The 13,756-nt window shown below is 43.1% G+C and overlaps 1 protein-coding gene across 15 annotated transcripts in view; it reads right to left on the minus strand.

The window, feature by feature from the left end:
- Window positions 1–13,756, minus strand: part of DEPDC5 (DEP domain containing 5, GATOR1 subcomplex subunit) — a 147,026-nt gene that overhangs the window by 75,763 nt on the left and 57,507 nt on the right. For 12 of the 15 annotated variants that reach the window (XR_006195092.1, XR_006195091.1, XR_006195093.1 and 9 more), the window contains 3 exons: window positions 12,298–12,433; window positions 11,203–11,300; window positions 970–1,035 (listed from right to left, as the gene is read on the minus strand). Coding sequence is in view for 11 of the 15 variants with exons in the window: in XM_042909807.1 (XP_042765741.1) it covers window positions 970–1,035; window positions 11,203–11,300; window positions 12,298–12,433 (300 nt within the window). In the remaining 4 variants the exon portion in view is untranslated. The remainder of the gene's footprint in view (window positions 1–969; window positions 1,036–11,202; window positions 11,301–12,297; window positions 12,434–13,756) is intronic. The other 3 variants (XM_042909813.1, XM_042909814.1, XM_042909812.1) reach the window with 1 other exon arrangement.

Raw genomic sequence — 13,756 nt, forward strand, 5'->3', positions numbered from 1 at the left:
TAGTTGTGAGATCGAGCCCCGCATCAGGCTCCACACTGGATGTGGAGCCTGCTTAAGATTCTCTTTCTCCCTCCCTCTCCCCTTCCAATGCATCCATGAGTGCGTTTTCTCTCTCTCTCTCTCTCTCTCTCTCTCTCAAAAAAAAAAAAAAAGAGGGGTGCCTAGGTGGCTCAGTCAGTTAAGTATCCAACTTGGGCTCAGACCTTGATCTTGTGGTTCATGAGTTCAAGCCCTTGCATCGGGCTCTGTGCTGACAGCTCAGAGCCTGGAGCCTGCTTCAGATTCTGTGTTTCCTCTCTCTCTGCCCCTCCCCCACTCATGCTTGGTCTGTGTCTCTCAAAAATAAACATTAAAATTTTTTTTAAATAATAGAAAAAGAAAAAAAAATGACTAATATGAGGAGTCAGAAGAAGTAGTAAAAGGATTATTTAGTTAATTATAAGTGGGAAGAAAGATTCAGTGATGTATATCTACTGGTCACAGCTAAGTAAAATAAAGTCTACCAGGTGGTAGGATTTTTTTTTTTTTTTTTTTTTTTGGTATTCTGCTATTATAGATATTTAGATGTGCTCTTCCTGCAGATATTTCAACAGATAAAGATGATTAAAAAAAAATGCAACCCAGTCAAACAATTTCAACTACAAGTATGTAAACGGTTCTAGTCCCTCTTATTCCTTTGTTCCCCAGAGCCATCACAAGGCCTTTAAGGGCTAAGGCCAGTTCTGAATTGGCGTAAGGACCTCATGGGAATTCCATTACCCTTCCCACGTGCTGCCGAATCACATTCGAGAAGAGGTTATTTGGCCACTCCTCTCTTCACTTTCCACTGGAGAGGCTGAAAATTTTTCCTTTACCACATTGCCTTCTGGTACCCAGAGATGTGTGGACTTCCCACAGAGCTCCCCCTTGCTTCCTCATGCTCTGACCACCCCCGCCCTGACCCCACCCCAGTCAGCTGCTCCCTCTTACTTGGATCTGGAGAGGTAGAAACACTGTCCTCTAGAGAATCCTTGTTTTGGGTCCTAGGATTCATACCTATGGAAAGATGAAAACAGCTTAATGAGGCTCATTCTATAAAATAAAGAAATAAATGAAAGTACTGGCCAGTTATGGTTGAAAAAGCCCAAAATCATAGCTAAAAATAAAAATGTGAACCAAGTACAAATTCTGTGAATATTTCAAACAGCACAAAAGAATCAATCAAAGAAAAATGAGCAATCTAAAACTTGGGAATGATCCAGAACGTTACTCTGAGGTTATCAATACCATTCTTTGCCCAATGAGACCATTAGCATTGGCTTACATGCACACGCGCACACACACACACACTAGCAAAAAGCAATCCACCATTTATTTTAAGAAAATGGCTATATTTCAAAGTCACTTCAACTAATTGGATAAATCTTTAGCAAAAACAAAATGACCTATTTAAAGTTTATTTCACTTATCAGTCATCATTATCTGGAATTTCCTTCTCCAAATCATAGCTTTCTGGAATATGACCTAAGACATATTAAAACTCACGACTTTAAGAGAAAAACAATGATTTTCCCTATAAGTGTCTGAAAGAAAAAACAGAAAGATCTTTGAAATGCAACTTATTGCCTGAAAAGTAACAGAACTAATTTTAAAGTACATATCAATATTTATTTTTTTATGTTTATTTATTTTTGAGAGAGAGAGAGCGAGAGACAGACAGAGTGTGAGCGGGGGAGGGACAGAGCAAGAGGGAAATAAAGAATCCGAAGCAGGCTCCAGGCTCTGAGCTGTCAGCACAGAGCTTGACACAGGGCTCAAACTCACGAGCCTCGAGATCATGACCTGAGCCAAAGTGGGACGCTTAACCGACTGAGCCACCCACGTGCCCCAAAGTACATATCAATGTTTAAAGGTCCCTTTCTAGACACATATACTTACTAGAAAATTATGGTACTATGAAAAAGATTGGGAAAATCCTCACCAAACTGTCAACAGTGGCTACCTCCAAGGAGAAAGGTGGGGGAGGTGACAGGAGGTAAACCAGAACTTACAGTTTTTATTCTAGATACTTTTGTGTCATCTGAATCTTTTATAACAAGAATAAATACGTATAAGTCCCTCATGGAGTCTTTGAAAGGACAAGCCACAACATGGGAGAAAACATCTGCAAATCACCTATATAGCAAAGGACTTGTAGCCCTCAAAACTCAAGAATAAGAGCACAACTTAATGAGAAATAGGGCAAAAGATTTGAACATTTCACTGAACACATACAGAAACCAAATAAGCACATGAAAAGATGCTCAACTTCCTCAGCCATTAGGGAAATGGCCAGTTAAAAGTACAGATACCTCTACAGACCTCTTGGAATGGCTAAAATGACAAGTTATGCCAAGTGTGAACAAGATGTGGAACAATGGAAACCCTTATTCATTGATGGTAGGAATGCAGAATGGTGCACGGCTTTGGAAAACAGTTTAAAAAAAATAATAACTTTTTTTTTAACGGTTTATTATTTTTGAGAGACAGAGAGCATGAGCAGGGGAGGGGCAGAAAGAGAGGGAGACACAGAATCTGAAGCAGGTTCCAGGCTCTGAGCTGTCAGCACGGCAGCTTCTTTAAAAGTTAAACAGGGGCACCTGGGTGGCTCAGTCGGTTAAGCGGCCGACTTCAGCTCAGGTCATGATCTCATGGTTTGTGAGTTCAAGCCCCGCGTCGGGCTCTGTGCTGACAGCTCGGAGCCTGGAGCCTGTTTCGGATTCTGTGTCTCCCTCTCTCTGACTCTCCCCCATTCATGCTCTGTCTCAAAAATAAATAAACGTTAAAAAAAAAAAAAAGTTAAAAAAAAAAAAAGTTAAACAGATAGGGGTGCCTGGTTGGCTCAGTCAGAAGAGCATGTGACTCTTGATCAGGTTAAGGTTGGTTAAGCAGCCAACTTCAGCTCAGGTCATGATCTCATGGTTCCTGAGTTCAAGTCCTGCATTGGGCTCTGTGCTGACAGCTCAGAGCCTGAAGCCTACTTTGGATTCTGTGTCTCCTCTCTCTCTGTCCCTCCCCTGCTCACACACTCTCTCTCTCAAAATAAATAACCATTAAAAAATTTTTTTTAATAAATACGTAAAAATAAAAGTTAAACAGATATTTTACCGTTTGACCCAGCAATTCCATGCCTACGAACTTACTCAAGAGAAATAAAAAAAAAACCTGTTATGTAAATGTTTACGGTAGCTTTATTCATAGTTCCCCAAACCTGGAAACAGTCCAAATATTTTGCAAATGAAGGGATAAACAAACTAATATATTCATATGATGGAATGCAACTCAACAATAAAAAGTAATGAACATTCAACAACTTGGATGAATCTCAAATGAATTCTATGCTGAATAAAAGAAGCCAGACTCAAAAAGCTACATACTGTATGATTCCATGTGCGTGACATGCTGGGACAAGACAAAACTAAAGGGAGAGAGAACAGATCATCGGTTGCCAGGGGACAGGGGTGTGGCTGAGTACAAAGGGGCCACCCAAAAGAATGTGGGGTGAAATGGAAATGTTCTGTATCTTGATGTGTTGGTGGTTATATGACTGCATGCATTTGTCAAAACTCACAGAACTGTACACTAAAAACAGTGAATTTTACTGTATGTAAATTTTAAAATTAATAAATTTTTAAGAATTTAAAAAGAGATATCACATGGCCAAACAATTTTAGAACTTCTTTTTTGGAACTGCCTTCAGTAGATTTTTTTTTTTTATTACCATTCATCATAATAAGATACAACTGATTTATTAAGTCAAATAAGCATAGTGTTTCATTTTATTCAAACCCCTACTATGAGGCAGATATGAAGAAGGTACTATTCCCCTTCTACAGATGAACTAAAGCTCAGAGAAGTGAAGTAACTTACTGAAGATCACACAGTAAGTAGGTGAAACCAGCATTTAGACTCTGCTCAACTCTACAGACGTCTTATTTCCTGACTCTCCATCTGGGGCACCAGTTTTCAGCTATTGAAAATGTTATCTCTTCTTTGTCAACAGTCAAAAGCCATTTGGAGCTAAATTTTCTGAAAAAGCTATCCTGGCTGACAACATCCATTTTCATGCAAACACAAAGCGAACTATTAAGAAGCAACGAAGTGGATTTTCTTGTTTAGCCTGAGAACTGGTATGAAGGCACTTACAAAATCAGAATTCTCAAAGCATTCTGAGCAATAGGAAATTATTAAATACATTACCTCACAAGTTGAGATGCTAAATTTGGTCATTAGAGAATCTTTTCTTTCTTTCTTTCTTTCTTTCTTTCTTTCTTTCTTTCTTTCTCTCTTTCTTTCTAGAAAACTGAATCCAGACTTGGTCTGTAAGAACTGAAATTCTTAGACTAATAAAAAAACAGTTCAACTTATAATTTTGTGGGCAATTCCTTGAGCTCAAAGAGGCAACCAATAGGATCCTAGACAAGAACTGCACCATCTCTAACAGACAAAAGCACATATAAGGCCGCCAGTCTTTTATGCTACACACACACACACACACACACACACACACACACACACACACACTTTACTTTTTAAAAACAATGAAAAATATTTAAAGAAATATTTTAGGCTCTTTCATGAGGCTCTTTATACACAGTTTCCTTGCAGTTCAATCTAACATACTGCCTCTCCCACCAGCTCTGCCTATGAGACTTATTTTCAGTCAAACGTGCTGGCTGTTGGCATATGACAAGTCCCACAACTTGAGATGACCAACATGAGACCTCACGGTCAGTCAGTTCTGCTCTAACCTAATATTTGTGAATGAGACCTCACTCTCAACATTCAAAGCCAGACATTCACCTTGGGGAGCCAATGCTGAAAGTCACCATCTTAGCTTGGCCTTTTGACATCTGTTCAGAGTCAAGAAGTCTGAACATGTTCTTCGCTTGCTAACCTCAGGCCAAAATGGGTAATCCATGTGGGACCTGTGGGACTGACCCTGGGTGACATCTAGAAGCCTGTGTGTGGGACTAGTCATTTCTCCTCTCTGGACTACAGATATGGCACTTTCCCACAAAAATCCCAAGCCTGTGGGGCGCTTGGGTGGCTCAGTCGGTTGGGCGTCCGACTTCGGTTCAGGTCATGATCTCACGGTCCGTGAGTTCAAGCCCCATGTCGGGCTCTGTGCTGACGGCTCAGGGCCTAGAGCCTGCTTCAGATTCTGTGTCTCCCTCTCTCTGATGCTCCCCCGTTCATGCTTTGTCTCTCCCTGTCTCAAAAATAAATAAATGTTAAAAAAAAAAAAAATCCCAGCCTGAGTGAATGACTCTGAGGCCCTTTCCTCCAGTCTCAGCGTGCTGTTTTACTTTTACTTCAGCTCTCAGGCTGCTACATGTACCTAATACTCAACACAAATACCAAGCTGCAGATTCTGAGTCCTAATATCACAGGGAAATAAAGCATGGCATCTAGTTATTTTCTTTTCCAAAAACTATCTAGAGCACTTATTCCCCAATGAAGGGAATGACAGTGGCTGAGAAGTCTTATAAATGGGTGCCCACTCAAAGAAACAGAGGGATAAAAACTATCTCCCCAGGAGGGAGGGGAGTGGGAGACAGGTGATAGATACTAGGGAGGGCACTTGTGATGAGCACTGGGTGTTGTATGTAAGTGATGAGTCACTGAATCCTACTCCTGAAACCAATATTGCACTCTATATTAACTAAAATTACACACACACACACACACACACACACACACACACACACACACACAAAACCCACACACGCTATCTCCCCAGTTCCATTGACCACCTGGTCCCTGCTGGGCAACATGGTGAAAAACAAGAGTACAGGTACAAGGCTCTAGCCAACAATGCTCAAAATGAAAGTCTACGGGCCAGGAGGGAAACCCACAGAGACACCACTCCTGTGAATCGTGACTCACATATGAATCATGTCCAAATGCAAGAGAAAATCTGAGTCACGCTTGAGTGCCTGCAGATGGTACAAACTGTCAGGCCCAGGAGGTGAAGGTGAGGTCACAGATGAGGTTGTCTCATTTCTTTTCAATTTTTTAACAAATGAAAAGGTAACTAATTATTTATTTAGACCTCACTTTGTCCCCAAACAAGAACCTAGTGTGACAATTTTGCGTTAAGGAGCCCAATCTACTTTTGCTCCTTATAACAACCCTGTGAAGCAGGTAGGCAGGTGAAGATCTTTATGCCCATTATACAGATGATGAACCTGAGCAGCAGCAAAGGCTGAATGCTAAACTCCAAAGACCATGATGGGCAGGACTGGGACACTCCCTCATGTATCATAAGGCAGCAGAGGTCACATGTTCAAACCGCATGGTATCACTGGAACCACTAAGTCCAGCTCCCCATGAGAGGGCTTCCCTTTCATCATTGTTACCCTGCACAAAACTACTTCAAATAGAATCCCAAGTGAATGGAGAGCCAGAGCTCCCCGAGGTGAGGAGAAGTGGTGTCTTAATCATTTTGTTTCTCCTCAGACCTTAGCACAGTGCCTACAGTTCAATAAACATTTCTGGAATGAGTGAGAGTATAGTGAGTTTGAAGAAAGCAAACCATATTCCATGAAGACTGAGGATGGATTGAAAGGAAAGTCACTTCAAAAACAAGCAAGGCATTGGGGCGCCTGGGTGGCTTGGTCGGTTAAGCGTCCGACTTCGGCTCAGGTCATGATCTCACGGTCCGTGAGTTCCAGCCCCGCGTCGGGCTCTGTGCTGACAGCTCAGAGCCTGGAGCCTGTTTCAGATTCTGTGTCTCCCTCTCTCTCTGCCCCTCCCCTGTTCATGCTCTGTCTCTCTCTGTCTCAAAAATAAATAAATGTTAAAAAAAAAATTAAAAAAAAAAAAAAAAAAAAAAAAAAAAACAAGCAAGGCAGAAAAAAGACTGTCCAAGCCTTCGAGAAAAGGAACCCAGTTAATTGTTCAACAAGGTTATAAGACAGGGAAGAAAAGCACTCTTCAGTGGAGGGAAAGCTAACCTCAGAAAACTTTTAGTATTCATTCAACTACCTGATATGTGCCAGGAACTGTTCTAAGTTCTGAAGATATAGTCATGAGCGAAACACAAATCCTTGCCTTGTTGGAGCTTACAATAAAAACCACAAAATTAAAAGACCTAGTATGACAGGTGGCATTATGTAGAAGTAGCAGGCAGGGAAGATGGACGGGAGTGCCAAGGTAGAGAGTGGCAATTTGGGTAAGACCTAAAGGAAGGAACAGAACAAGCTGTGCGTAGGATGGCCATATCATTTATCATCCAATCCAGGACACCTTTAGAGTGAAAGGGACACTATTAATAATTACACAGGACAATGAATTCAAACCAGACTGTCCTGGGCAAACTCAGGCATGTGGACCTTAGCCATAAAGCTCTCCAGTATAAGGGCAGAGCAGAGGGGAGAGCAGGAAAAAGCACCTCAGATTCAGAGCGTGCCTGATACATTTAGGAAACCCCTACAATAATAAAGTGAGAGGGGAAAGCAGGAGACGAGGTCTGAGAGTAACAAAGGGTTGCAAGAGGGAGGGGGCTCTGTCGGCTATTGTAACGCCTTTGGCTTTTGATCCGAGTGCACTGGGAAGCCCTTGGAGGGTTTTGTGCACAGAAGTTTCATGATCTGACTTCTATTTTCAGAGGGTCACTCTGAATTGCTGTGCTGGAAATAAACTATATCAAAGGGCAAAAAGAGGAAGCTGAGAGACCAGTTAGTGGGATATCACAACAATCCAGGCGAAAGATGAAGGTACCTTCATTAGGGCTGGGACTGGTAGAGGTGATGACATATGGAAAGATTTGGGATATATCCTCATAGATCTGACATTAATTGGTTATAAATGGCAATATGGTAATAAAAATTATAATGATTTTTATCTAATCCTTTCTGTGGCTGGCTAACATAATCGATCGGGAAGCACAAGATCAAAGATGGGAGTTCAATTCCCATGTGACCCCTGGCCCCTTTGAAATCACATGCTACTGGTCATAAAGGGAATAGGCAAAGGTAAGGATGATCCTACTTAACTCTATTGGCCTGACTAGAAAAAGTCTGAGGAGCCCACACTTTCTCCAAGAAGCTACACATTCTAGAATATATTTATGTAATTGCGCACTTGCATACCAATTAAAGAGAATAATTTTGTGGGCTGTTCAGATGCTTCTCACATATGGCAGCTTGGTCGTGGAAGCACAAATTCATTTGTCAATAAATGTGCTAAACACTGTGGGGAGAAGATGAATAAAGATAAATTCTTTCAGTCTAGTGCAGAGACAGACATAGAAACAAACAGCGGGATCATGATATGCCAAGTAGTACAATTAGGTTATGCATATGGAACGATGTGGAAACATGCCTAAAATCTCCTAGGAAGGCATGGGGAGAACCGCCAGGGAGGGCTTCAAAGAGAAGGTATTTTGGGGGTTGAATCATAAAGACTGAGTTGATGAGGTGCCTGGGTAGTTCAGTCGGTTAAACACCCAACTCTTGGTTTCAGCTCAGGTCATGATCTCATGGTTTGTGAGTTCGAGCCCCGTGTTGAGCTCTGCACTGATAGTCCAGAGTCTGCTTGGGATTCTCTCTCTCCCTCTCTCTCTGCCTCTCCCCGGCTCATGCTCAGATGCTTTCTCTCTCTCAAAATGAATAAATAAAAATAAAAAAAAAAGACTGAGCTGATGTTTGCCAGGCAGAATCAGGGTTGAAGATAGGGTGAAAGCATATTCTGCAGGGGTGCTAGTTCATGCAAAGAAATATGAGGACAAAGATCTTTGGAGGAGCCACAAGCAATGGCTGGAATATAACACATGCACGTATCATAACACACATGACAAAGGCAGCTCTTACTTGCTGACTGTGCCAGGAACCATTCCAAGCACTTTACATGGATTATCACATTTAATATTCACACAAATCCTCTTCACAGATGATGAAAGTAAGACACATAGAGGTAACTTGGCCTGAGGGCCTCACTGCTCATTAGAAGTGGAGTTAGGACTCACATCTGAAGAGTCTAGAGCCTGAGTTCTTTCTGTATACAGTGATGTGTGGAAGTGGTGGCCAATAAGGATGCAAAGGCAGGCAGCAGATGGGTCATGACTAGCGTTACAGGCCATGAACCACGGGAGGGTTTTATACGTGGGAAGGAGGGGCTGATCAGATTTGTATTTAGAAATATCTCCTTGGTGACAGTATGGAAGATGAATCAGAGGGAGCAGGGACAAAGCAGGAAGACCACTTAGAAAATTGCTGTCATAATCCTGGCCAGATATGGCATGGGTCTGAACCAAAGCAGAAGCAGTGAGAATGGAGGGGACAGGCCAGAGTCAGAAGAAAGAGGGAACAGAAGAGGGAGAGTGGGTAGGGGAGCCACCAGAGATGATTTTCCTTGTCAGTATACTGAGGATGAGGTACTTGGGAGTTATCCAAGCAGAGAGGTCCATCAGGTGCATGGACCTATGGCGCAAGAGTCCAAGATGGAGAAGGGTGAATGAGAGATCCAGGTTGCACCAAATGCTTTTCCCATGCATGTGTACCAGGGAATCTTTAGCTCAGAGGACTCCATGATGGTGTCATTAGAAGATCTTCCACAACCATCCCCACATAAGGATTCTTTGAAACTTCCCTCTCTTCCTCAAAGTAAATTTCAAAATTCCAAAAGACTCATCTTCCGAGGAATCATCTGGTCTACCTAAGCTATCCCAGGCCCAGAACCACTCCAGGACTAGTCAGGGTAAATCCTGGTGCTTTTACCATCTGCACCTGTAATCCCTCTGCTTCAGATCAGCAGTAAAACTAGCTCAAACTGTAGTGCTGTGAGCCCAAGAACAGCCCCTCCTCGGTACAACTCCATCCCACACAGCCTAGGAAGCTCAAACTCTGGGTTCCTATAAAATGGCTCTTTGGTTTAGCAAAATGGAAAGATTGCCTTTGATACAAGAGTCTGGCAGCCAAGTAACATTTTAAGCACCCCAAGTGCAGACATAAAATGCATCTTATCACCAAACTATTATCCAATTTGTCTTCTCATTTAAAGAGAAATAATAAAAGAACAAAAGAAACAGAGAAAGAGGAAGAGAAAAAAGAAAGAAAGGATGGAAGGAGGGAAGAAGTTAATTAATGACAATCCTTTAGGGATTCTCTTATTGCCAACCAGTTTTCAAGACTTAGCTACTGACCTCTAGAAATATTGTTGGATGAAGCAACCAATGAATGAAGGAACAATTCATTAACCAATTTCATACCACTTCACTTTCACTATACCTTCTTTAAGCTAAGTTTCAGAAACGCAAGTTAGTTATAGAAAACTAAGACATAGAGCAGCAGCCCCATATCCACCCCCAACTAAGTTTTAATGTTTTTTACACTCATGTTGAACAATATCTGTCCTTTGAGGCTTTCCAAAATCTGCCCTTATTCATCCCAACTCCTGTTCCCCTACATCATAAAGATACTCTGAATGGTGTGGTCTAAATGAGGAACAGCAGTCTGAGTCAGGACACCTGGCCACAGGCTTGAGAGATTCAATTAATATCTCTATACCTCAGGACATTAAGTTGCCCCATGTGCAAAACATACTTAATAGTATATGCCCTCCTAGGATGATTGCATGACATGGTAGATATACATGGTCTTCCAGAAAGCATGTAACCTGTGTTAGTGGAAGTCCATTCTGTCCCTGCCTCCCTGCCTCCACCCAGAACCTTCACCTGCTACCTCTCTAGGTAACCAAATCCTACGGCTTCAAGTCTGAGGCGCATGCCCACTTCTCGAAGCTACAATGCCACCGTTCTCCTTCCTGATCTCACAACTGGAACCACATTGTTCCCCTCTGGGTCTCTCCTGATTGTTTATGTACCTGCTGCTGGGTAAGCCCCCCACTAGCAGAACCAGAAGCTCCTCCAGAGCAGAGGCTACTCTTGCTGTCCCCAGTGTTACCCTCGACACCAAGTTCATTAGGGGCCCACAGTCACGACTCACTGACAGGGCGATGATGAATGTGGCTTGACCAATGTGTTCTCAGCTAAAAACGTAACGTGCAGCCCATTTATAATTCCATGCATTATACAGCACTGCTTCTAAATAGGTCACCCAAAATTGTGGCTGAAATGATCCCAAAATAGACATGGACCTGCTTTTCTGGTCCCTGTGTCATTTCTAGATGTAAGCCTGCAACTCTGAGCATCCCAACTCTGTTACCTCTTGGATTGGTTACCTGCACCACTGTTGCTAAGCAGGCTGACAGAAAGCTCTTCTGTTCCACTGAAGTTCAAGAAGGACATGCTGTCACCAGGCTGGCGGGAAGTGCTGTGCCTGCAGAGAACAGAGCCCAGCCACCTGGCTTAATGCAGAGCATTACCTCTTTTATCCTGTTCACCCCATATCCCAGGAGTCTCGATCAAAAACAGCTCTGAATATCTAGCTACACAGGTTGGCAACAACTGGGAGCCATACCACAGGCTACTGGACTTCAGTGCTTGGTGTCTGTGCCAGATCTGGTCTCCTGTGGCCTGCTTGTCCTGGCCTGGCACCTCAAAAACTGCTTTCCCACTGCCATACTGGATTGCCTGCCCTTCCTCATCCTCAGCTCCCCACTGCTAAAACAGACAGGAGGCTATAAAGTGAATGAAAAGAGGTACCAAGTGAGCTGACAAAGAGGGTCATGTCCTGCCCATATCTCTCATCCATTCCACGGGATGTCAAGATGATTGAAAAAGGGGCCAAAGAGACTGCCCTTTGCAAAGTGTTTCCTAAAGCATCACAGGAACAGTGAGGCCAGTTGTATCCCCAGCTCATGTCTGTCAAGTAAGTGACTTTATTCCTGCACTGACTCTCTTGGATGCTTTCTAATGCATTCAGAACTCTGGTTCAACAAGAGTTGTTTCTATAAACACAGGCCTTGATTTCCATTGCTTTTAGCAGAAACAACTTCTAAACTCAACAGGGGGATTTCTCGGTGGCCAAAATGACAAAAGTCACAGACTTCCCAGAACACACAGCATGAACAACCTGTCTCAGCACTCATTTTCACTCTTGGCTGAGGTTTAGACAAAACTCATGTTTGAGGTTTACAAAGTGTGCTTTGAACTAAAGCTAAAGCAAGGCCTAGGTAACGTGTGGCACAGCGTCAGGCTGTTTGCTTTGCACTTGGCCCAGTGAAAGGGATGGAACTGACAAAGGAAGGGCTTGATCTCATACTGTCTCATCAAGTCTTGTAACCATGACATTTTATAAGCAGACTGTTCTGCCATGGTTCTGGGTACCGCAGAGTTTCTCAAGGTACTTTCTGGAGCCCTATGCACATCCTCACCTTCCAGCAGCTTCATGATACGCTAACTCCAGCAGCTCTGCAGAGGAGTGAGTTGGGTCCCTCTGCCCGCTGCCCTGCAGCTCCGCCATATTCTGTCGGGTCTGGTGATGGATCTGGATGGCCTCTCCGGATGGTCCTACCCAGACAAAGATCCACTGAGCATCATTCCCACCCAACAGCTAGTGCTTTGTACTTAGCTTTACTCTTCCTTCTTTCCAGCTGCTGAGACGTGGGCGCTGGGAGAGACCGGAAGGAAAGCACACCAAGGGTAATATTACACATGTGATCCTCCAGCTTCCCAAAAGAACATCTCCTCTTCTAAGCAGGACTCATCTTCCTGTGGGGCCTCACATTTGTCACCCTGTTCAGCCTAAAAACACTTCAGGAGTCTCTGTCTCATGCATGTCAAACTGAGATGCCATAGAGAAACACTGAAGTACAGGAGTAGAGGGCACCTCCCAGAAGGAATGACACAAACTAAACAACAAGGAACACATGAGTGAAACGTCAATGACTCTGTTAATACATAAGACGTTGACAGCTGTGACTCCAAGAAGCAGAGGATGCGCAAGTGCATAAAAGACATCAGGTGGGTGGGAGAGAAATCACAATTAGTCAAGTCTATTCAAAAATGCTTCCTGGGGAAGAAATTTCAGAGGTGAGTGTTTGGCAAGGTTAGTAGGAATGGAAAAAGATGGCACTTGGGCAGAAGAAATAATATGTGTGAAATCTCAAATGTGGAGGAGGCAAAAGGCATGCAGGAGACCACCAGATGAGCATGGGAAAGAACAGAAGCTCTGAGGATGGGAGCGAGGAGATGCAAAGTTGGGGAGCCAGGCAAAGGAGGGCCTCAGCTATCAGCAGACTGGGCAGGCATGAGGACGAAACAGAGGAAGCAGGACCAGAGAGTCCTGTTTTAGTAAAGTGTGCCCAACGGTTGGGGGCAAGATGAGCTGGAGGCCATGAAAGACACATCAATGGTTCTCCTAAGAGAACTCGAAGGGAGCCCGTAGGGATAACAATGTAAAGAAAGAGACAGTGGAAAGAAAAAAATCCTGTAATTATGACAGGGATAAGGGGGGCAAAAAGGAGTTTGGGAGTGACCCCCAATTATGGCCTACACAACCAGATTCATCTCTCATCGATTTAACTTTTAACATTAAAAGCAAGTGGAAAAGGAAGTAACTAGACATTTTCAGGCATTCAGCGGGCTGGCTTCCATGAAAAGACCCTGGAGTTTAATGCATCTGTTCCTTCCCAGCCCAGTCAGAGCCCATTAAGCTGAAGTTAATTTTAGCCACAGCTTTATAAAACCGTACTGTCATCCTCTGTAGGAGAAAACACAGATCAAAAAGGACAGGCTAGGAAAAACAGTGGATTGAAGAAAATGTCTTTTTAAGTTTTGATTGCTTTCGAACTTTCAAAAAATGGAATCATACAGAATGCACTCTTATGTTGG

The sequence above is a fragment of the Panthera leo genome, chromosome D3 (assembly GCF_018350215.1).
Source record: "Panthera leo isolate Ple1 chromosome D3, P.leo_Ple1_pat1.1, whole genome shotgun sequence".
In the NCBI taxonomy this organism is placed as follows: Eukaryota; Metazoa; Chordata; class Mammalia; order Carnivora; family Felidae; genus Panthera; species Panthera leo.